At 39.6% G+C, this 23,451-nt stretch overlaps 1 protein-coding gene across 8 annotated transcripts in view; it reads left to right on the top strand.

Moving 5' to 3' along the window:
• The first annotated feature begins 21,647 nt into the window (after positions 1–21,647).
• Positions 21,648–23,451, top strand: part of IKZF2 (IKAROS family zinc finger 2) — a 162,244-nt gene continuing 160,440 nt past the window's right edge. For 4 of the 8 annotated variants that reach the window (XM_066346680.1, XM_066346678.1, XM_066346679.1 and 1 more), the window contains exon 1: positions 21,648–22,423. In XM_066346680.1, the coding sequence (XP_066202777.1) occupies positions 22,022–22,423 (402 nt within the window). In that variant the 5' untranslated portion in view covers positions 21,648–22,021. Of the gene's footprint in view, positions 22,424–22,897; positions 23,156–23,451 lie in introns of those variants that run through there. The other 4 variants (XM_066346682.1, XM_066346684.1, XM_066346686.1 and 1 more) reach the window with 2 other exon arrangements.

The raw sequence follows: 23,451 nt of genomic DNA, 5'->3' as shown, positions 1-23,451 counted from the left end.
CTGTGACAGCTACTAAATGCAAGTATTAGAATAAACCAAACTTCTAATCAGATTTTTTAATTGTTTAAATGAAAAAATTTAAACCTAAATTTTCACAAATATGTTTGGTTGTACAAATTAAAATAATTTAAAATGAAAGGAACCTGGTTGTTTCTCTTAATCACTGAGTGGTATGTCACTCATCATAAACCCACAGTAATATACTATGTAAATAAAAGTAAGCCTTAGTATATTAAAGCACTGAGGTTTTAGCTATCCTATCTTGATAAGTACAAAGATGGGTACTTTGACATGTGCTACTGTTGTAACAAAACCCAGAAGAAGTGGCATTGGGTTAGTGTCTGGCCAGCAGAAGGTGAAGTATAGGATATCCAAGGGATGACAGGTGACATTGTCAGCCAATCTCTACGTGGGAGTCAGGACATGCCCTGCAATTCTGAAGGGATCCCCTGGGGGGGGGGGGGGAGAAAGTACATTACGGCAGGCTGGACATCTGGAGAGTTCCGCCATACCTCAGCACATTTCCAGGAGCGTTGCCGTGGAGATCCTGGAAGGCAGGCCACACATCCACCGAGTCTGCAGGTCCGGGGGAAGCAGCTGGAACTGACAAGTGCAATCGTGGGTTGGCCACTACTTAAGCAAGAAAGGCACTTAGGTGAGTTTGGGCAGATTTTCAAGTAGAAACTGGCAACAGTAGAAAGTTCAGGGATCAAGGGCTTCCCACGGTTGAAAAGTTGATAGCTTTGGGACCTGAAATAAAAATAGCCCTGAATGACAAAAGGGGCAGTGAGATTTCTCAACTCAGCCCTTCAGTAAACTTCAGGTTAAGAGAGGTACTTTCCCACCTTAACCTGTTTCATATTGCCTCGAGGGAACTGCTATTAAATTGAAGGAAAAACGTGGGGACCAGGAAACAAAGAATAAGGCAAGTTTAATAACTATTTAAAAACCTTGGCACATGGAACTAACTGAAAGCAAACAGATAAGGAACTGACTGAAAAAAATTTTTTAAAGAAATAGCAGTGCCACAAAACCAGCGCTAAAATAACAAGGCTGTATAACTAACTACCCACAGGCAGGGAGATATGAATTCTGCACAATCCACAAGGAGAGGATACTCCTTAAAAGTCATTCTATATTTCCACGGAAGATAACGGTTAAGGAAGAAACTCGGAGAAAGGAGTCAAGAACCAGAATCAGCGACAGAGCTGGAAACTGTCTACATTTTGAATAGTCACCCTTCAGATTGTCCACCCAGAAGGACTTAATGGTTTGTGTGGGTCATTGACTGCTATGCGTATTTTACCCTTTCTTTCTCTGATAGGAAGCTTTTATTGCAGTGATACTTAGGGAAACGATAGAGAGTGCTGGACCTGGGGAAGGCTACATAATTTGTGGATACCAGTACAAAATGAAAACATAGGGCCCCTTGTTAAAAATGTAAAGAAAACTTGCCATTAAAGACACTAAAATATGAAACATTAGCCTTTCTTTTTCATTATGTTTGACTTATCTGATATTTTATATTTGCTACTTACTGTCATTCTAAATATATATTTAATTTTACTACTCATGTTTTTCATTGTACATTGCCAAATTTTAAAAGCGAATACAACAGCATTTAACTCAAATGTGGAACTACTAAAGTTACACAATTCTTATTCTGTCATTTGAACAATCATTTGTTCTCACCATAACAGTGGAAATGTAGCATACGACTAATTCAACTGCTCTTATTTTGCTTCTTGATGTGTGCACATTTTTTCAATACTCTGGTTTACAGTTGAGTAAGGAAGGAATAAGAGAAGAAACTGTGTTTGCTCTGTTTTTCCCTTTCCTTCTATGGCATTATTTCCCTGTAAGTGGTTGGCTGATCCAGGGAATGATACCACAAGAAAAAAGGGTATAATAGAGCAAGTGTTTGGTTCAAATAGGAAGCACAGGCTCTCCAGGGCTGTCAACACACTGCTCACTCAATCATAGATATAACATGCTTACCTTGTACTCACACTGAGTCTTGCTGAGCTCTCAAGCATCATAAGTCCACCGAATTCTATGCTCATAGGTTAACACAAACTCTGCTTGCAAACTGGGAAGCAAAGAATGGAGGACACACTTGTTGTACATACCTGCTCTGCGTGTGTGCGTGCTCCATGATCCCATTGGGTTTCACTTACAAATATAAGTTTAAAGATACAGTGATCAGTAATTTCATGACAGTGAGAAAACCAATAACAGGGGTCCATCTGAGTATGGGGACCTGAGAAGGCCACAATAGACATGAGCCTGGGAAGCCTGGACTTTTTTTTTTTTTGCAAGGGAGACAGACAGACAGACAGATAGGGACAGACAGACAGGAAGGGAGAGGGATGAGAAACATCAAGTCTTTGTTGCGGCACCTTAGCTGTTCATTGATTGCTTTCTCATATGTGCCTTGACCAGAGGGCTTCAGCAGAGTGAGTGACCTCTTGCTCAAGCCAGTGACCTTGGACTTAAACCAGTGACCTTTGGGCTCAAGCCAGCAACTATTAGGTTATGTCTATGATCCCACACTCAAGCTGCCAATCCCACGATCAAGCCAGTGAGCCTGTGCTCAAGCTGGTGACCTCGGGTTTCAAACCTGCATTCTCAGCATCCCAGGCTGATGCTCTATCTACTGCACCACTGTCTGGTCAAGTGAGACTGGACTTTGAGCTAGATTCTGTGATAGGTATGGGACCTTGGTTAATCTCACTTGAGGAGAGGATATGTTCTTTATGAGGGGAAAAGAGTGAAATGGAGTTATGAGTGAATAAAAAGATATATTACTATACTCACCAAAATCTATTATTTCTTTTTTCAGGGAAAAAATAAGTTAGACTATATTCCCCTAGTCTTCCTCATAGTTTGATATGTCATGTGACTGAGTTCTGTCCAATGGAATGTGGGCAGAGGGATCTAGAGCACTTCCACACCTAGCTAATAAGAACTTCCCCCATGATCCTCTGCTTCTTCCTTCCCTTGTCTGCCAGGCAGATGTAGAAAAGCCAGCAGAGGACTCCCGTCTCCCAAAAAGATGACTGAGCTAGTTCAGACAGATCCTGAATCTCACCAAAAGTTTGGAACAACAAACTTCTAACACGATGTTTGGGCTTGTTTATTACATGTGTTAGCCTCTTCTGAATAGAAGAAACTTCTACCCTCAGAATAAGTTACTTTTAACTCAAGGATTTATCATCATGGTGTGGACATGGCAACAAGACAAATCAAGTTAAGGGTGTCAGCTGACCTTGAGACTAGACAGACATGGATGGAAGGAGGTTTTGTTGGCGGGAATCATTGGGTGCAGGGAGACCACTGGCTGATTACAAAACCTGGGAATAAGGCTAACTGTGGTGTGTACGTTAAATAGCTGCAGTTTTAAAGTCGGTGGGCCACAGTGGTTGGCAGTGAAGGATGGAGTAAAAAAGATTACAAATAAATCAATGTTATATTTTCTGAGAGGCCTTAAGTAATACCCAAGGAGCACTCTTCCATCCCTACTCCTTTATTCCTTATCATCATCCCTTGTTCATTTCACTTATGACACATAATATGCACTTTAATTACACATTTATTTGCAGAAGTATTCTTCATTTGTTTACCCAGTGTAATGTGTTTCTGAAGGTCACATTAGTTTTATTAACCCTTCAGTTTCATTGAACCCTTGTGTTTAGCATTAAATGACTGAATACATGAATACACACATGAATATATGCATAAACTACACTCAATCATGGGACATTAAACCCTTTGGACTCTCACTGTGTGCTCCTGCCTTGTTCCCTGATACTGCATGAATGACCATCCTATATCAAGGTTCAGTCTTGTTTAACTGGGTCCCCGATTCATGTCGTTGGACCTCTATAACAGTGACCACCCCCCTGATTAGACATCTACCACTTGCCTGCCGTTCTGACCTTAACCCAACACCTTCCGCACCTCTACTTGGATAGATCCCCTAAGCGGTCTTCCCTTAATTTTGGTGCTTTGTCCTTAGTATTTTGCCTATCTTTTTATTTCTGATCTATCTTCAAACACAATTTTGTGTGTGTATTACCAGTATAACTCACACTTGCTTCACACCCAAGTTTAAGATCATGTATGTTATCACTGATTGTGAATGCAAGTGTGCCCAGACAACAGCTGGCCCTGAGCCTTCTTCCTCTAAATTTCCTTACTATTCAACATAGAAAAGCTTATTCAGGCTCAGCTCACCAACAATCCTGAACTAACATGGTCATATCAAACATGCACACATTTTTAAATAAAGTAAAACTGTTTAAATACAAAAGGAAATGATTTAAATAAAAATATTTTAGTGTCAAAGAAAAGGTGATACCAATTATTAAGCATTAATGTCAAAGAAGGGTGTGGGAAGTCAGGGATTGTGGGTGTACTACCTTAAATCACGCACAGTCCCTAGTACCATGCTCTGCATATCAAGTACTCAGTACATATTCCTTTATGGGATGACTTAAAATTCATAATTTTGAAAAATACTGATGTATTAGAACATGCCACATAGTTAGTCTGTTCTTAGTTCCCGTTCTCTTGAGCAGCCTTGGCTCCCTATCCCAATGATGATGTTCTGAGGTCTCTCATCGCCACATTTCATCACAGTTGTGGCAGCATTGAAGTGGTTGAGTAAATGGAGTGCCTGTTCATGAAATCATTTCAAGTGAAGGCGCTTCTGAGTTCTTTCCGCTGTCATTCAAATCTATATCATTATTTACTGTAACCCATAAAACAACAAGGTCTCATATTTCTTCCCTCATTGAACCTATCCTACTAGGCAAGCTCAAGCTATCTGAGAGGGCACTGAAGTACAGTAACGTTGGTCACTCAGAATTTGTTTCCTCAAGGATAATTGAAATTGGTGGTCTTATGGATTTTAAGGTAATTAAATGCATTAACCTAAAGATTTGGTGCTTTGAAATGAACAGATCCCATGCAGTGGGTGCAGAAAACTGGGAAGTCATTATGTATCTGTTTTGAGATGAACACTTTGCCACTGCTGACATTCTGTAACTTTTTATTATATTAAAAAAAAATAAGCCAGACTGGTTGCCGTGGAAATGATTATGATGTCACAGTGGATGATGACTTATCACCATCTAAGAAACAAAGATCTTGTTTTCATAAAAATGTTCTAAAAAAAATACAAAGAAAGAAAAATACCCAGAGCACATAATATAAAGAAAAAATTTCCTTCTAAATAGAATGTTTTACAAAGTTTTCCATAAAGACTCAGCTGCTCCTCAAAGCACACCCAGCCTGACCATGGATAGCAGACGTGAAATTATAGTACTGACAAAATTAGTATTCAGCTTGCACAATCTCGCCTTTCAAAGGCTCTCAGCATACTTGATACACAATTACAGAAGCAGGTAATGAGAGAGATTCTGATTTTCCTCCTATTGTTGTTATTGTACTTAGCTAGATAAGGCTTGATAAAATTGCTTTGTTAAAAATAAATCTAAGCAATAATTTATTAATTCTATTGAAAAGGTCTTTTGGCTTTTATTATAAGATGCGTTAGATAATTTTTCTAAAACACATTATTCTGTCCAAGAAGATGGGTAGCAACCTATCAACTTTTAGTAAAGAATCAAAGCTCTGTAACAATTAATTTTCTGCAAGTTATAGTATTTCTTTTTACAACTTTATTATTTCACATCACAATTAATTTTATTTGATTTTTAAAATGGATATTCAAAGTTTATGACTATGACCTCCTGAAATGCATAGATAGGATAAAAAAATATATCAAACAAATGGGTTGTGTCAAAATATATTATAATGCTTTCATTACATCACTTTAAGTTTAATCCTATAATTTGATGGTCATTTGATGATACCCTCCTAAATTAATTCTTGAGATTCTTAAATATCACCTACCCAAACATCTAATATTTCTTAGAATTTTTCAAAGTGTAAATAATAAAATCAGTGATAATAAAGTTCTCATTCCCTAAAGTAAAAACAAAAGCAAAAAAACCTCGATTCAACTTGCAGCATAAATTTGTCAATAAAAATTTAGAATTCTTAGATAGCTAAATGAAAGATATGAACTGAATAGAAATGAGATAAACTAACAATTCTGATAATTCTTAAAATATACTGCTTCTAAAGAAATCTACTATTGAACAATCTTTTAAATAAAAACATAAAAGATAAGACTAAAATACATTGGGTTAGAATTCTGCATTACTATTAAGTAGTTATATATATGTATATATATGTATATATATATATATATATACATATATATACACACACATTTAATTTTACCTTTAAATTAATATCCAAACTAATTATTCATTTTTATTTAAAATTGAATGTCAGTTTCATTGAGAAATGCAAAATACTAGAATTACATAAAAGAAAAACTAAAAATAAAAGAGTAAAAATTAAAAGTTCACTAAGTTTCTAGCTTAAGTTAAAAAGATATTAAAAATAAGTAACAAGTATTTCTGACACCTAGACTTTAATCCTAGTTTTAGTTCTGTGATCATACTGACATTATACACTATTTAAGATATAAACTCACTTTTTAAAGTATATAATATGAATAATGTGAATACAGTACTCTAAATGGACACCAATGTTTGCGGTGCATAATGAGAACTGGAATACTATGACAATAAAACTTCTAAAAGAGAGAACTACAAACATTTAAGAGACAGGCTTTTTATAAACACTACAAAGATTTAGGAGAAGTCAAGGAAATGTTTGTTTAATAAGTGCAAAAGACAGTAACAGCTTACTTGATTCAGACAAAGTGTGAAGGCTTAAATTTAAAAAATAGCAGAGGTATTTGAAAATAGAAAAAGAGAAAGGAAAATGCATTAAAGGGCTTTTTAATGAATGGATGACTACTCAGCATTGGGGTATTTTATGCTATGTTGATGAAGGATTCCATCTCTATGATAGCTTTTATTAACAAAGATAGTACTAAATCTATGTAAATCACCATGTTAAGAAATAAGAATGTTATAGAAAATGATGACCCAGTCTTTCTCTAAAATTGCTTTAAAATTGTAAGGGAGATAAGATACACATGCCTGGAAAACTATATTTTACTGTGAGCTAATTGAAAACCTTATTGATATATATATTAGGTACTAAGTAAGTTAACTGAAATGAAATTACAAAGCATATATTTATAATCTATGGTGGCAACATAGTTCAGGGGCACAAATATCATATCATGTGGCTTAATGATTCAACAGAACTAAAGCTGCTTATAACAGTGATAGAATATGTTATCTTTTCATATACAAAGTTTTTTTTGTATATAATTAGGTTTTATTTGTATCTTTGATTTCATTAAAAAGTGCATAAGTCAAAATTTTTCATTTTAAAGACTCCCAATGAGCGTGAACAAACACAAACTGGGTAATTTCTAGTCTATGGGAGAGATATCTTAGTTTGCAAATTACTGTAAACCTTCCACCCCTACAGGAGAGTGGGTTAATTTAGCTGTTGCTATGAGGGGTTTTCTTCCCAATAACACAGTTGGCTGAGAGCTGTATAAAAATATCTGAATCTGACATATTGTATTAGAAGGATTACATTTTGAAGAGCAAGCATGAGAAATGGTATTCCAATCCATGTGGGAGAGAATATTTTTCTTTTTTAAAAAATAGAAAACATATTTTTTAAAATTAGGAAGAAAACCAATAGAAAAATAAGGTATGAAGCAGTGATCAGCTTTTTTTTTGCTTTTTTTTTCTTCTTCTTCTTCTTCTTTCAGGGACAGAGAGAGAGAGTCAGAGAGAAGGATAGATAGGGATAGACAGGAATGGAGAGAGATGAGAAACATCAATCATCAGCCCTTTGCTGCAACACCCTAGCCGTTCATTGATTGCCCTCTCATATGTGCCTTGACCGCGGGCCTTCAGTGGACTGAGTAACCCCTTGCTCAAGCCAGCGACCTTGGGTCTAAGCTGGTGAGCTTTTTGCTTAAGCCAGATGAGCCCGCGTTCAAGCTGGCGACCCCGGGGTCCCGAACCTGGGTCCTCCACATCCCAGATTGATGCTCTATCCACTGCGCCACCGCCTGGTCAGGCTGATCAGCTTTTATGACACTACAATAATTAACTGTACCACTGCAATCACACTAATTTAGAATGTCCTTTGTGAACCTGCCATTTAGAATATTTGCTTGCTTAATTTATTAAAGAAACACGATATAACCCTAACCCCAGGGTACAAGGCTATTCTTGACCTTGATCCGCTACAAATCTTAACTCATTTAATCCTTATTTAATTTTAAAGAAAAACTTGTGAGGTGAATTCTATTTTTACCATACACTTTTAACCGATAAGGAACCTGAGGGTTCAAGAAATTTGCCTAACTGTGAAGTAACAATTAAGTTGTGCAGCTGGATTTGACCCTGAGACCCTCTGAATTAAAGGGTTTTAGTCAGTGTGGCACCAATGACACTTTTGTGGGTATCACCGGGATCAAATTCCTTTTGGAGCACTGAGCTGAGAAATACTGTATCTATGTTTGGGCTGATGGTTTCACAGGCTCCTCGACAATCAGTTTAATTGATGTATTTTGACTATTGCTTGGTTGTTCTGAGTTCAGAATCAAGCTTTGTGTTCAATTTTGGCTTTTTCATAACCAGAATTTCTTGATGCTTTTTCTTTTCCCTTTGCTTCTTAGAGTCTTTTGTTATGTATCGGTTTTTATCTTATTGTTCTCTTAATTTACTGAGAGTGCAAATTTTTTTAGGAAGTATTGGGGAATCAATCAATAACCAACTTGTAACAGTAACCACAAATCAGTTTTGAAGAGAACAAACACCAGCCTGTTTTCTAATTTATAAATAAAAGAATTACAGGAGACCAGACACAGCTGCTATCGGTCATTTAAGATAAAGCATAGCTAAACTCAGCTTCAAGAATTCTGGAAACCAGTGGTCTTAACTTCTTTTAATATTTAACAATAAAAACATGCACAGATGTAATTAAATGTAGCCTTTTCAAAGCATTCCTTCCTTCCTTCAGTGGTACTAAAAGAGCCGTTGCTCACCAGGCCCACTTTACATAGTGACTATGAGGATAATAGTGACCGCTTAACTTGATCATCCAGGTTAAAATGATGCTATGTCCTTTTATCTTTCATCAAAGGCAGAGCTAAATGGTAGAGAATGAAAGACTGCGATTCTAGATGACTTGTTGCGATCTAGTCTGACTTCTACCACTAACTAGCTGGTTTACATTGAAAAATTATTTAAATTCTGTGGGTTGAATATTATGTGATCAAAACACATCTTCACTACACCATTCCACCTCTCTTTCTAGCTGGATCACTCTCTGACACTATCCTTTTATTTTGTATATGAAGAAATAAAAACCAAATAAATGAATTTAATCAGAGTAAAACGGTACCACAGTTTCCTGACTTCTAGAATTTGATTATTAAGGAATCAAACATTGCAAGTACATCCCAGCCTTCTCCCTTTCAACCCAGTGGTTACAGCTGTTCTATAAGTAGTATCTTTCTTTTCCATTTTATTATACTTTTATTATGTATATGTAAATATATATACATATGTAAGTAAATAATACATAATATTGTTTTCAATGATTTTAACAATTAATGTAAGAATCCTTTTACAACTGGCTTATTTCACCCAACATGAATATTTCAGATTTTATTCATGTTGATATATAGAGCAATATATCACTTTTGAATAATATTTGATATAAAGTGAAATAACATTTCAATAAAGTGATTCACTTCAATTTGTTTATCTATTTTCTTTTTTAAACAGTGGCTCTCAACCTTTTATTTTTTGACTCTGCAATCCAGAGGGAATAAAAATACATTTTCTGTGATGACGCAGTATATATGTGTATCTATAAAACCAAGTTTGCATTTTTATTTATTCCTTCTATATGTGATGTACTTTAATTTCATTTTTAAAAATATACCGGCCATGGCCAGTTGTCTCAGTGGTAGAGCATCAGCCTGGTGTATGTTGGTCTCAGGTTCAATTCCCAATCAAGGCACACAGGAGAAGCAACCGTCTGCTTTCTCTCTCCCTTCTCTCTCTTTCCCCCTCCTGCAGCCATGGCTTGATTGGTTTGAACGTGTTAGCCCCAGGTGCTGAGGATGGCTTCAAGGAGCCTCTACCTCAGGCATTAAAAATAGCTCGGTTGCAAGCATGGCCCCAAATTGGCAGAGTATTGGCCCCAGATGGGGGTTGCTAGGTGGATCCCGGTGGGAGTGTATGCAGGAGTCTGTCTCTCTATCTCCCCTCCTCTCAATTGGAAAAGAAGGAAAAAAAATACTGGTTATGAAAAACTAAACACATAGCCCACTAATGCATTACAACCTGACATTTGAAAACATAATTCTAGGAAATAATTATCAAGCTGTATAACACTTTTAATACTCATATTCCTCTAGAATGGAGTAGGAATCTAGGGGTAGGGGAATCAGTCTTGCTTAGAATATTTTTTAGTCAATGAAATATGTAACTAGATAGGAATATATTAAAAATGTGGATAACTTAGGTACAGCAAGCAAATTTGCAAACCATGGGCTTAGGCAGGGAGGATGATTTATCATGAAGTAGTTCTGAAAAATTGTGTATAGATTTTTAAATAAATGATTCATGTATTTAATTGATGCTGCAAGCTTACTACTTTCAGGGTTCCTGTGAACAGTCTGTTTGTAAATAAGATGCAGGGCGGTGGGGGTGTGTGTAGAGGAAGGTAAAGGGGGAGGGGATAAATGGTGATGGATGAAGACTTGACTTGGGGGAGGTGAACACATACAGAGTACAGAGATGTAGAATTGGGCACCAGAAACCTGTATAATTATGTTATCCAGTGTCACATCTATAAATTCAATTAAAAAAGAAATAAACATTTTTAGAACATGAATGAAAACAACTAATTTTAACATATATTTGTCATCTGATTGATGAATGTTCATAATTCAGAAAAATGGTTTTATCTGTATTTCCATAAACTACATCAATAAACTTTATGCCTCAGTTTTATTGCAATATTTGCAGACTTAAATACAAACACTTTATTGACATAAATGTCTCCTATGAAGATGCTATAATGGGAATTTCTGTGGTGAGTGGAAGTGGGACTATTTTCTTTTCAAAAAATGAATCTTCTTGAAGGTACACTTTAGCCTATGGGTGTGACTGGAGACAAGACTATCTTGCGTTTAGAAGGTTGTTAATTTCCATTTGCTTTTTTGCCGTTGCCATCATCTAGCTTACCTATTCCTTTCATCATCAGCTCTCACTGTACAATGCTTGGCAATATCTAGAGACTTCGATGAACAAAACAGTCCTCACAGGATCGAGAGGCTTTCGGCTGCCTTGTCTTCCTTCCCTGACTTGGAAGGAAGTAGTGGAGTTGAGTTGGCAGAGACAAAGCCGGATCTGCCAAAGCTCAGAAGAAAGAGCACTCCAACTACGAGTGCAAGGGGGAGCAGGTGTTACGAGGCTATCGTCCCAATTAGGAGCTGTTTAATGGCAATGGATCTGCAGGAGCTGGACTCTGTGAAACATTTATGAAGGTCTCCTCCTTGAATCTTTCACCTTGTAAAAGAGTACCTGCTGCAATCTCTGGCCACAATGTAAAGATATAAATAATAATAGGCATATCTGACCCCTGAAGGTGTGACTGTCTGATTCCAGATTAAAGGAGGCAGCAGGCTGATAAGAAGATGGAATTGGTGGACAGGAGCTCCAGGTGAAGTCAACTCATTGCGTCCACACTCTGAATTCAAATGTGACTTGCTGTCTCTGCTCCTCTGATTCAGTATGCGCTGCTCCATCCTCTCCTACTTTTCTTGCTATAGTCCTTGAAACTCTTCCCTCAAGCAAAACAGATGAGCAAGCAAATCCATCCTATATCCTCTCGCTTACTTAGAAAAAAAAATATGTATTTCCTAAATGAAAGAGCTCTTCCTTGAGGCCACTATTCCCTTCTAAAGTGAGATGAACATGTAACTTAAACCAGGACACTTTTAAGAATAAAAGGGAGTACTAGTAATAATGTCAGGATTGTTATTACCAAACTAGATTATATGGTCACCCTTACTGATAGTCCTCTCAAGTGAAAGCCACGCATGTTCCTATGATTCACCTACCTCAGTGTTAGAAAATCGAATCAGCATCCCCCATACAATTCCAAACCAGTTTTCACAATATTTATACCTGTATGAAACTCCAGTTCCTCTGGTGCTCCCTGTTTTCTGCTACTTGTTACTACTCTTCCTCCCTGCTGAATTCATCAGTTCATTAGGGACTCATTCTTCAAAGACTTCAGCACCTAGTTCAGAATCTTTCTTGATTCTCCAAGACCCAAGACAATTCCCTGATTAATTTATCACTTTTCTGATAATACAACTCCTCGAAGACATGATTTCTCACCCTATTCTGGATCCAGGCATCATTCACTCCATCGAAAATATGTTTATTTATAGTCCTCTATGTTTTCATCTCTCATTCAGTATTTTTTCTTAGACAAGGTTTTTTGTTTGTTTGTTTGTTTGTTTGTTTGTTTTTATAGCATGCATGAGAAAGAGACAGAGAGGAGAGAGACAGAGAGAGGGACAGACAGGGACAGACAGACAGGAAAAGAGAGAGATGAGAAGCATCAACTCAGTTGCGGCACTTTAGTTGTTCATTGATTGCTTCCTCATATGTGCCTTGACCGGGGGACTGCAGCTGAGCCAGTGACCCCTTGCTCAAGCCAGTGACCTTGGGTTCAAGCCAGCAACCAGAGGGTCATGTCTATGACCCCACACTCAAGCCAGCAACCCCATGCTCAAGCTGGTGAGCCCGCGCTCAAGCCAGTGACCTCAGGGCTTTGACTCTGGGTCTACCTCATCCCAGGACAACGCTTTACCCACTGAGTTAATGCCTTATCAGGCATTAAACAAGTTCTTCAGCCTCACTGGAATCCAAGGTCTCTCTATCCCTTTAATTTTCTCCATTCATTGGCACCCTACCTGTTAGTATCCTTCTTTATGGTTCATTACTGCAATTTACTTCTTTGAATTAAACCAAACTTTTTTTATCCCATATTTTCCAGCTCCCTACCTGGTGAAATTTTTATACTGGATCAATCCTTTCATATTTTCCAAGCCTACAGCTAGATTGGGAGTTTAGTTATAGCATCGAGAATATTGAGGATTTATTTGTGATCACCAGTCTCAAACGGTACCACTATTCTGCCCATCAATTTTCAATATATATATTTTTTGGTTTCTTGCACAATTTTTCTGGCAACTGTTTCAAGCCTATTCATTCTTCTTAAATGTTCAATCCAGTCATTTCCCCCTTTAGTCTCAGTAAATATCATTAACACCATCTTCGAACCTCAACTTCCCATCATATCAACTGACTTATCCGTGTTCTTCCCTGCTTCTCTCTACACTGTTATCCTCTCCCCTATCTGAAGCTAGTTACTTCACTTCTGCTCTAGATCCCTTTTCACCTTGTCCCCTCAGCGACCTCATTTTACCAATATCCTTCTGTCCTCAGTATCTAAATGGCAATTGACCCCTTCTCAGCAGCATGGAGACATGCTGAAGTTTTTTTTTTGGGGGGGGGGGTTGTATTTTTTTTTTTTTTCCTGAAGCTGGAAATGGGGAGAGACAGTCAGACAGACTCCCGCATGCGCCCGACTGGGATCCACCAGGGGCGACGCTCTGCCCACCAGGGGGCGATGCTCTGCCCCTCCGGGGCGTCGCTCTGCCGAGACCAGAGCCACTCTAGAGCCACTCTAGGGGCAGAGGCCAAGGAGCCATCCCCAGCGCCCAGGCCATCTTTGCTCCAATGGAGCCTTGGCTGCGGGAGGGGAAGAGAGAGACAGAGAGGAAGGAGAGGGGGAGGGGTGGAGAAGCAGATGGGCGCTTCTCCTATGTGCCCTGGCCGGGAATCGAACCCAGGTCCCCCACACGCCAGGCCGACGCTCTACCGCTGAGCCAACCGGCCAGGGCTGAAGTTTTACTTAACAAAAATTTACTCGATCCCATATCCTCCTGCAGCTGCTAGCTTCCTCCCTTCCTCTTATAGCTAAATAACATTGAAATAGGGTCTGTACCTACAGCCTTCACTCCCTCACTTCTCATTGCCTCCTCGTCAACTCTGATCTGTTTTCTGCTGTTAGCATTAGGGGCAGTGTTTGTCGCTGTTAGTCTCTTCCTTTCCCCTTCTTAGACTACCTGGTTTTCCTCTCAGACCTCCGAACGGTCCCATTTAGACAGCCTATCTAAATAACGCTGCTGTACCTCGTGAATCTTCTGAAGCAGGCTGGCTTGATCGAGGGTCGATGGTTCACTGACGTTTGAAAGCAGGCAGAAGAGTGAGTCATGATATTCTCAAGGGTCATGAGAGAAGTGTGGCCAGACGACAAGGGTCATGCACGCTATAGCAGGACCTTAGTGAGCTTCACTCTCTAGGGCCTGGCTTTTATCCCTGGGGTTCAAGAAACTCAAGTTCATAGGTCCACTATTGCCCTTAAAAAAGACAACTAATAAAAGTCTAAACTCATAAGAAATGGCTATATAAAAATTCCCAAATATCTTTTATTTATAAATAAAAGCATAATTGTCAAGTACATTGTCTCCACATAGGAAAATGACATGGAATGTGAAAATATCGTACAGTTGCTACTGTTGGAGTTGTAATTGGTCAAGGATCAATTTGGATATGATATGCTGCGTATGGTACCAGACCGTACAGACTGCAGTGCCCACCTCCGTATCAGGAAGGCAACAGTTCTCAAGATGTGGGGAAGGGGTACCCTCTTTCACCTGTGATAGGGTAAGAACAAAGGTGACTACTGTTTAAATAGTTTACTAGTCTTCTGTTAAACATTTATTCTCTAACAAAATATGGAGAAACGTTCAATTATTTTTAAGACTATATTATAAGCATAGCAGAACCAATATTCGTTCTGTCGACTATTTCCTAATCTTTGAGGAAGCTCCTCTCTGTTAGGAAAGAATATTCAAAATGACCTACAGTAAAGCAAAGTTCCCCCAAAGCCATCGATCAACTTCCTTCATAAATAGCACTTCTGGTATCAAATATAGTATTAATTATATTTGCTTTTAAAAACAAAATCCTGTACAAGAGAACAAATATGTAACTTCCATATCTACGCAAACTGGGACAGAAAAACACAAATTAAAACAGTACAGTTTAGCCTGACCAGGCGGAGGCGCAGTGGATAATGCATCGGACTGGGACACAGAGGACCCAGTTTTGAAACCCTGGTTTGAAACCCCAAGGTCATTGGCTTGAGCGTGGGCTCATCTGGTTTGAGAAAGGTTCACCAGCTTGAGGCCACGGTTGCTGTCTTGAGCAAGGGATCACTCAGGTTGCCGTATCCCCCCCCCCCCCCATCAAGGCACAAATGAAAAAGCAATCAATGAACAACTAAGGTGCCGCAACAAAGAATTGATGCTTCTCGTCTCTCTCCCTTCCTGTCTGTTCCTATCTGTCCCTCTCTCTGTCTCTGCCACACACACATACACAGAGAGAGAGAGAGAGAGAGAGAGAGAGAGAGAGAGAGAGAAACAGGACAGTTTATTTCTCTATTCCAGTATTCACTGTATTTATAAATTAAAACTGAGAGAAAAGTCCTAATCTCACAGGCTTCACTTAATGGATCCCAGGAAAATGGACAAATTGACCTTTACCACAAACTGAGAGCTGCTCTCCACTAGAAAGTCTATTTCTTGAAATCCAAATTTTCATTTAAGAATACCATAACCATTTAACTTGCAATGTTTACTACAGAAAATCAGTAATATATTCATTGCACATGTAGATCAAGTGTTTACAAAAGGGAGAAATAGGATGCATATGTTTCTGAGAGCAATGAATCAGAAATGATCCCCTTTGAACAAAATGTGCAGATATGTTTGGGTATCTAGAAAAATTTTTTTATTCAGTGAAAGGAGGGGAGGCAGAGAGATAGGCTCCCGTGCATGTGCCCTGACTGGGATTCACCCAGCAAGCCCACTATGGGTGATGCACTGCCCACCTGCGTCATTGCTCCGTTGCTCAGCAACCGAGCCCTTCTCAAAGCCTGAGGCAGAGGCCATGGAGCTATCTTCAGTGCCCAGGATCAACTCTCTCCAATAAAGCCATGGCTTCAGGAGAAGGAGAGAGGGGGAGGGGAGGAGAAGCAGACAGGCACTTCTTCTGTGTGCCCTGACCCTAACCCTAACCCTATTTGAACCTAGGACCTCTACATGCTGGGGTGATGCTCTCACTAAGCCAACCAGCCAGGGTCCAGAATTTTAAATTAAGTTCTTGTCCATATCTTTTTGTCACCATTAATTACTCAATTCTTTATAGGTTGGTTATCATTTAATTCTCTCAGTATTGCTCTCAAGTCATTTACTTGATGGAAGAGGTCAAGGTAAGTACAGAAAATATCTGATGCTAAAGTATTAGATGTCAAATAGGTCATATTCCATACACAGGCAAGCACTAAATTTGGTAGAGTTCTGTGTTGATTAACACATTCCAATTTTCCTTCTAAGAAGAGTGTGGACATTCAGTTTTCTTTTCAACTAATTCAGTGTTGGTATGCTACCCAACAGTTTGCTGCCCAAAGAGCTGGATTTAACAACAGCAACAGGTGTGTAGGATTAACAAATCTCTTTGGCTGTTTTGGAGACAGTTTAACATGGTAGGCGTTACATGGGCTTTCTAGCACTTAAAACGTGCCTTTGAGTCCAGCTCTGACATTGCGACATCCTGGACAAGATAAAAGTATTTCCAAGCTTCAAATTCTTCATGTGAAAATGGAGCTAATATTACCGCTTTTCAAAATGACTGCAAGGGCTAAACGAGATAATGTATGTAATGTGCGAACCATGATGATGATATATACGCTTTCCCAGTCGCACTGATGCTCCTACTTCACTGAAATCAGTTATATCATCAATCTAAAGTGCTATAGATACTGCATAGGATTTATTTCCCAATAATGGTATATTTCAAAAATAGTCTTCCAATGAAGCAGTTTCAGGAGTATAGTTTATAGGACTTCTGATGATATCCTGAGTCTACCATGTGGGACTTTCCCAGGTGTCTAGTACCTCACCATGACGTCAAGTTTTAAGTACCCTTTTGAACAAAACTGCTACGGGGAGAAATACTGATGGTGTTATTCTCATATTCACATATCTTGTCTTAAGACAGTTCAGAATGCCACACTAACTTCTATATTAAGTTAACCTTTCTCTAAACCACAAGTCATGAGAATTGGGGGAGGTGACATTTGACTCTACTACCTGTAAATGACCTTTCTTTGATTCATTTCCCTCTGCCACACCACAGACCCTCTTTCAGAGTTATCAAGCAGGAAATGGCTCATGGCTCTCCATTGCTATCCCTGTGTAGCTGTTAATTCCGAGGGTGCGCTTTTTCTTTGTAATATGTTCTTCTGTTTTCTTCAGGCTACTTAGCATTGTTTAAACATGCCATTCGACTTTGCTGTACTGTGAAAGGATTTTGGTCTATAAAGAGTGGAGGCTTCTCACAGACACTGGACATGTAATTCCATGAGTTTTTCACAGGATTAAAAAAAAGGATCATACTCTTACTGGTACTGGTTACTTGCCAAATATTCCCCTAAGATGCAACCTGTCGTCACCCTGCTTCAGACTATGGCTATCTCCATCAGAATCTAACCATTGATATCACAGATCTTTAGTCTAGTCTGACCTAATTTTAACTCCCAATGCCAAAGTCGAATAGCCATTTCTGGTTTTCCTTTACCTCATGGGTGGTAATTAGCTTGTGTCTAAATCAATGTGCACTAGACAATGTGTTCCCCTTTACTGTTGACTTCTTCTATTCAGAGCTGTGTCTTCATAAAGTTTACTCATCTTCTTCTTTCCTAAACTAACCCTTTATTGGAGGTTCCAATAACTTCATTATTCTTTTTATATTTAATAACGTTAGGGTTTCTTAGAAGAATGTTCTTCCCAATGCCTTTTAGAGTTGCTGGTTTTTTGAGCACCAGCTATTTACACTTGACCCAGCTCAAAGTGTCTTCATTTTGGCACTAATAAAACTTAATTCTTGAAATGCTGAACACATTTTCATTTTAAAGCAACTATGACAGCTTTTAGTGACATCTTTAAAAGTGTGTGCTTTCATTTTTATTCAGAAACCTAGCTAGTATTCACCCCCTTGGCCTAAGTTTAACTCCCACAATTTATAGTTCTCATTTGAGGTAAGAGACAGCTTATCATCTGTTCTACATCAAAATGTGCTCTCTAGAAGTCTGATATTATTCTATCAAAGTGTGAATTTAAGTCATAATATTACCTCTTGTAGGTACAAGAGTCTTATCTCTAATTGCAAAGTGATACTCTTAAGAACTGCTAAAAGACACTATTGTTCAAGATGAAGAGAATGAGAAGACCCTTACCCACAGGACTCTCATGCTACCCAGACAGACTCCAGACTATATCAACCTGGTCAGGGAGGCAAAGTTGTGAGGTATTAATATGCCTTATTTACGAACTGGATTTGGTATCTTAGAGGGTTTTCTTTAAAACCATGGCTCCAATTCTGGCCTCTTTGCTTCTTCACGGTACCAATATAGGTTAGCAGGAAAAAGTAAGACCATTGCCCCACATCACACTTAAAAAGAGAACACCAGTTCAAAGAGGAGACCACCACAACCTGACAAAAATAAAACAAGTAATCAGTTTTATAACACTGTGCCTACACATGCTTGTTCATCTCAACCTTTTCAGGGATTCAAGTTATTTTAGGGCACCTACTCTGAATGATTCTGTTTGTTAGCTAGATAAATAAAGCCATCTAAATAAGAAATATAGAATTAATATTAGTAAAGTACTGTGATGTTTTGAATTGCCCTCTCCTACCCTCTGCTATACACAAAACCCAAACTTAAAACATAGAATTAACTTCTTAAACAACCAAGAATGCACTTTTAGCCAAATTCCTTTACTGGGGCTTTTAAATCTAAAATAGATAAAATAATCCAAAGGTAAAAAAAAAATTAATACTTCATAATATACTTTTTAGCTACACTATCTTTTAAATTTTTTCTTTTGCTAATTGCACTTAGTAGTTATAGAATTCATTTAAATCTTTTGCATTCCTTGACAGTCAACTTGGTTCATGAATTATCAGGTATTAACATGAAATAATGTATAGATGAAACAGGGCACACATGTGTATTTTACTCAAAATTGTATTTGGAATACAATTTTAGCCATTTTAACTACTAATACTTTTAAAATTTATATCACATTCTTCACATGAACCATAATCAGAGCTAAGTATATTTGTCACATGATATATGATCCACAATTTGACCAAACTGTTTATGGAATGAGAATGTATCTTTGAATTTCTACCCATTTGGTCCACTGAAAACAGTTTAGGAGTGCCTACCATGTGCCAGGTTCTGTTCAGGTACTAAGGACAGAGCAGTAATTAATAAATAAATTAATAAATAATACTAATCTCTGCCCTCAGCAAGTTTACATTCTGGAACATTGACAAAATATGCTGTTAAAGATAGACTGAGACAGTGATCCATGCCAGTGAATAAAGCAGGGAAGCAGATTAGGGTGTATGTGTGTTTGGGGGGGTACAGAACCAGAGCTGTCAGAGACAGTCTCACTGAGGAGGAGACGTGAGTAAAGGCTTACAGGAGATGAGCGAGCGAGAATCTAGTATGTGGTTACCTCCATAGAGGCATTTGGTAAATTCCTACTGAGTAACAACTCATGTCAAACATTTTGCTAGTTCTAAGAAAATCATTGTTAGTGGGACACACATAATTCCTCCTCTTCAAAACATGACATTCTAGTGGAAAAAAAAGTTTATCTTTTAAAAATTTAACAAGTGAATAAAATATTTACAAATTGTACAGTGAAGGAAATGTGCAATGTGCTAAGACAGGGGTTGGTGCCTGGAAGGCCTAGTTTCAGTGGGATGGGACAGAAAGGATAAGAAGGAACCAGATACGTGAAAAACGAGAGGGGCCAGGTATGTTCTCTCCCACTTCCTTACCTCCCACCCCAAAGTGAAGATTTAACTCCCAACTCAATACAGTGGGGAAAGAGGATGGTACTGTCTATCCCTGGTAGTACATTTTTATGTGTAGACTAAATGTGTGTGTGTGTGTGTGTGCGCGCACACACACACACACACATATATTGATATATGTACTTTTAAAATGTGTGCAGTGTAGTTGTGGTATAAGGTGGGAATATATTCTTTAACTACTATAAAATACTGTTGAAAAAAATTGTGAACAAGGTGAACTACTACAGTTTATACAAAGGTTCTTTCCCACAAGAGGAACTGTGAGTTTCAGAGCCAGAGCTATTCAATAGCAGAGGATAAAACAGATTTCTTAGTTTTAGTATATAAATATAATGACTTCTTTCAGGTAAGGTGGATGTACCATGAGCTGCAAATGAGCAACGAATATAGGATGTTAAAAAGAGGGACAAGTTTCCCCACTTGGTCTAATTCTTAAAGGTGGTCATTTGCTATTCTAAAATCTGGGAGCCACTGCCTCCTGCCCAAATCCCCCAGTTTTGGGGACTTGGACACCAAATGCAAAGTGTCTAAACACAGCCACTAGAGGGAGAGAGTGTGCCTCTGGTGATTAGGAAGCCAATGAAATAAACTCAAGGATAGTCTTTCAAGGAGCTAAATTAAGCTCTATCAGCTAGTGGCGAGGACTTTATCAACTGTGGTAGCTTTGAGAAACTTTAGGATGATTCCTTAAGGCTGCACAATGATTCCTTTTCTATTAAAGAATTAATCCAGACATTTCATGATAATTTTCAATGTTTTAACTCATCTTTTTGGAGGATCTCCATAACTTTGTAGATACTTAAAACACTTAGGCTTAGTTTATAGGAGGGATTTATGGCAATTTAGAGAAGTTATGTTTCCCTTTATATACTAGGAATCAATGATGCACTTTCTTCTAAGGTAATTTAAGATTAAAATGTTAGCTATCTATTGGGATAATTAAAGTGATTTGTGGAATTCTATGTTGTCTTCCCCAAATATGATTTTAAGAAAATTACTTAGATAATTGACAGGTTAAAAAACAAAACAAAACCGGTTCGACCAACACATAACTTACAGGAACTGCAATTTTTCTTAAAATTGTCACAAAGTCATTGCTAGCCTGAGCCCAAAAGATTTGCTCTCCAATGAATAATGGTTAATCTTGTTTGCAGTATGGCACCATCATTTTTTGTAATTTAATAACCAGACTACTGGTTACGATTGTCTAATAAATACGATGTATGAAATATACTTTGATAAAGTAATTCCTTATAAAATGCTAGTATAGTATTATACAAGTTATGCATTACTTAGTGTGTGTCAATGTGAACGAATTCCTTCTCCATTGCAAAATTTAAAGGAAAGACGTTATCCAAAATTTCCCAGACAAACGGTGTAAAGATAATAGTGGATGATTTTATCTCCAGTGTATCATTTTTCTATCCTCAGCGGGGGGGGGGGGGGGGGGGGGGGGGGGGGACGACAACTCAGCAACTATTTCTGGGATCTTGAATGGAGGAATTCTGTGCCTGCTCCTCCTCTTTCAGCATTGATTTTCTTCACAATCTGTGTGATACGGCTTCTCAGAAATGCTGTTTGGCAGTCCTGATAGTTTTATGTGTTTTCAAACTCAAAGCCACCCAGTCTACACAGTTCGGTATTTTCAGCTCCTTTCATTTTCCTTTTCCCTTTAATTACAGAAGTCTCTATTCCCTCTTTTTATAAATGTGGACAAGCAAAAATGCTAAACGCTACTATTTGTAGCCAAAGATATGTATTTAACATGACGACCTATTTACGTTCTTCCCAAATAAGAAAGCTATGCGATAACTCACTGATGACACAGATGGGCAATACGGTACCCCTAACAACGTTTTGGACCCTCACCCGTTCTTTGGCTTTGGTGGATGGGGCAGTTGCCTGGGGCAGAAACTGCCAGCACACACTCTAATTTTAAACTTGCACTGGAGAGCACTTCCAAAATAGTAAGAGTTGAGCTTCATCTCAGACCCGAATTTCCTTCTCAAGCTTTTCCCGAGGACCCCCGGCTTCTAGTTCGTGTCCTGGTCCACCCGGCGCCGTTCACTGGAATCGCTGGGCAGAGTTTATTGCGAAGCCTGAGTGGGTGGGTCCCCGCGCACACCGCTCGGCCCAGGACGCCCGCCCGCAGCTGGGTGTCGGGCGCCCGGCTCGCCGTCCGCTCGCGTCGCCCGGCCTCGCCACGAATCCCAGCGGGAGAGAAAACTTCTCGCGGCCGAAATGAGCCTGCCCTCGCCGCCGCAACCCTTCCTTCCCGGCCGGCAGAAAACGTGAGCTCCATTCGACTCGGGGGAGTGGGTTGTGGTCGCGCTGGAACCCTCGGAAGCGGGTTACCTGGTCCCCCCCCCAGGGGGCGGGTCCGCCGTCCGGGGACCGCGGGCGGGGGGCGACGCCGCCGAGCGCGCGGGTGGGCGCGAGGCGGGCGCGAGGCGGTGCGCGCGTCGCCGAGCCGCCGGGGCCCCACTTGTTCTGTAATCGATTGCCGAGCGCGCCGAGCGGCCCAGCGCGCAGACACGCGCACACGCGCCCTCGCCAGCCCGCGCGCGCACACTCACACCCACTCACACCCACACACACTCACACCCACACGCGCGCCCCGGCCCCTGCCCCGCACACACGCACGCACGCGCGCGCGCACGCACGGCCGGCCGCCCGCGCCCCGGGCCCCGCTGCCCGCGGCCGCCGCCGCCGCCGCCTCCAGCCCGCCCTCCGCCCGCGGGTGTCTGCGCGAGCCCGGCCGGCGGGGGAGATGTGCTCCGGCTGCGGCGGATCGGTTTCTCGGGGTTTGACCAGCTGTCCCGGGCTAACCCTGCTCCTCGCTGAAGATGGAGGAAGTAAAAACAGGATTACCCTTAGCTACAGATCCACTGCCTTAGTTTCCACCACCAACTGCAGTGCACAAACACACGTTAGGCACAGGAAAGAAAGAAAGAGAGAGGACACACTAACAGTAAACACAAACAAAAGGGTGATGGGATTATTTTACTGCATGCACTGCTGAGGTAAATCTCCGTTTGGCTTTTGCGTGGTGAAGAACAGCTCTTGTTGTATTTGTCTTCTTATTCATAGATGATATCTAAATATGTGTGTCTGATTTGCAAAAGGGGGGGGAGTGTTTTCAAAGTTAAGTGTAATTATATAGCATCTCGTTTTGCACTGTGATGTGATCAAATGACTTGTTGCTGTTAACCAGTAATAACAATAATGTAGATATATTTTTCTCCGGGAGGGATGGCTTGTGGTTATGATGAGAGTAATAATTTCTGTAAAGGACGCTCAGGGAACCGGGATGAAGACG

The sequence above is a fragment of the Saccopteryx leptura genome, chromosome 7, assembly GCF_036850995.1.
Source record: "Saccopteryx leptura isolate mSacLep1 chromosome 7, mSacLep1_pri_phased_curated, whole genome shotgun sequence".
Lineage (NCBI taxonomy): Eukaryota > Metazoa > Chordata > Mammalia > Chiroptera > Emballonuridae > Saccopteryx > Saccopteryx leptura.
This window is presented reverse-complemented; position numbering and strand designations above follow the sequence as displayed.